Source organism: Juglans microcarpa x Juglans regia, chromosome 7S, assembly GCF_004785595.1.
Source record: "Juglans microcarpa x Juglans regia isolate MS1-56 chromosome 7S, Jm3101_v1.0, whole genome shotgun sequence".
NCBI lineage: Eukaryota > Viridiplantae > Streptophyta > Magnoliopsida > Fagales > Juglandaceae > Juglans > Juglans microcarpa x Juglans regia.
The window spans coordinates 6,888,592-6,888,978 of record NC_054607.1 but is presented as its reverse complement, the minus strand read 5'-3'; the positions used below and the strand labels follow the sequence as shown (position 1 = coordinate 6,888,978).

The following is a 387-nucleotide window of genomic DNA, read 5'->3' as shown; positions in this document are numbered from 1 at the left end:
ATGGAAGAAAACAGCAATGTCTGTCAGAAAGAAGCAAAACCCAAGGTTGGGAAGCCCCCAACAAGGCTACAGAAGCACGCCCCGGCATCCCTTCAGCTTGACAAGGTTGCCCCCGCCGTCGACCCATCTGCTGTCTCCAGCGAAACTCCCAAGGCAATTCCGTTTCTGTCACCGCTCGTTCTTTCCCCACAACCACTGCCGGAGACATTAGAGAAACGATCAGGAGAGAGTGAGAGTGATGATCAAAAGGAGAATGATGAGGAAGAAAAAAGTGAAGTCTTGTCACCGGGTGGGTGGCAACATCCGGCCGCGCCGGCGCTCGCGGATCCCGCCGCCCTGTGTACTAGCTTTCAAACAAAATGCCTACTCGTTGATCATGTACAGTGA

At 53.5% G+C, this 387-nt stretch overlaps 1 protein-coding gene across 1 annotated transcript; it reads left to right on the top strand.

The window, feature by feature from the left end:
• On the top strand, window positions 1-387 carry LOC121240767. Its single transcript, XM_041138303.1, has one exon. The coding sequence runs from the start codon at window positions 1-3 to the stop codon at window positions 385-387; it is 387 nt and encodes a 128-aa protein (XP_040994237.1).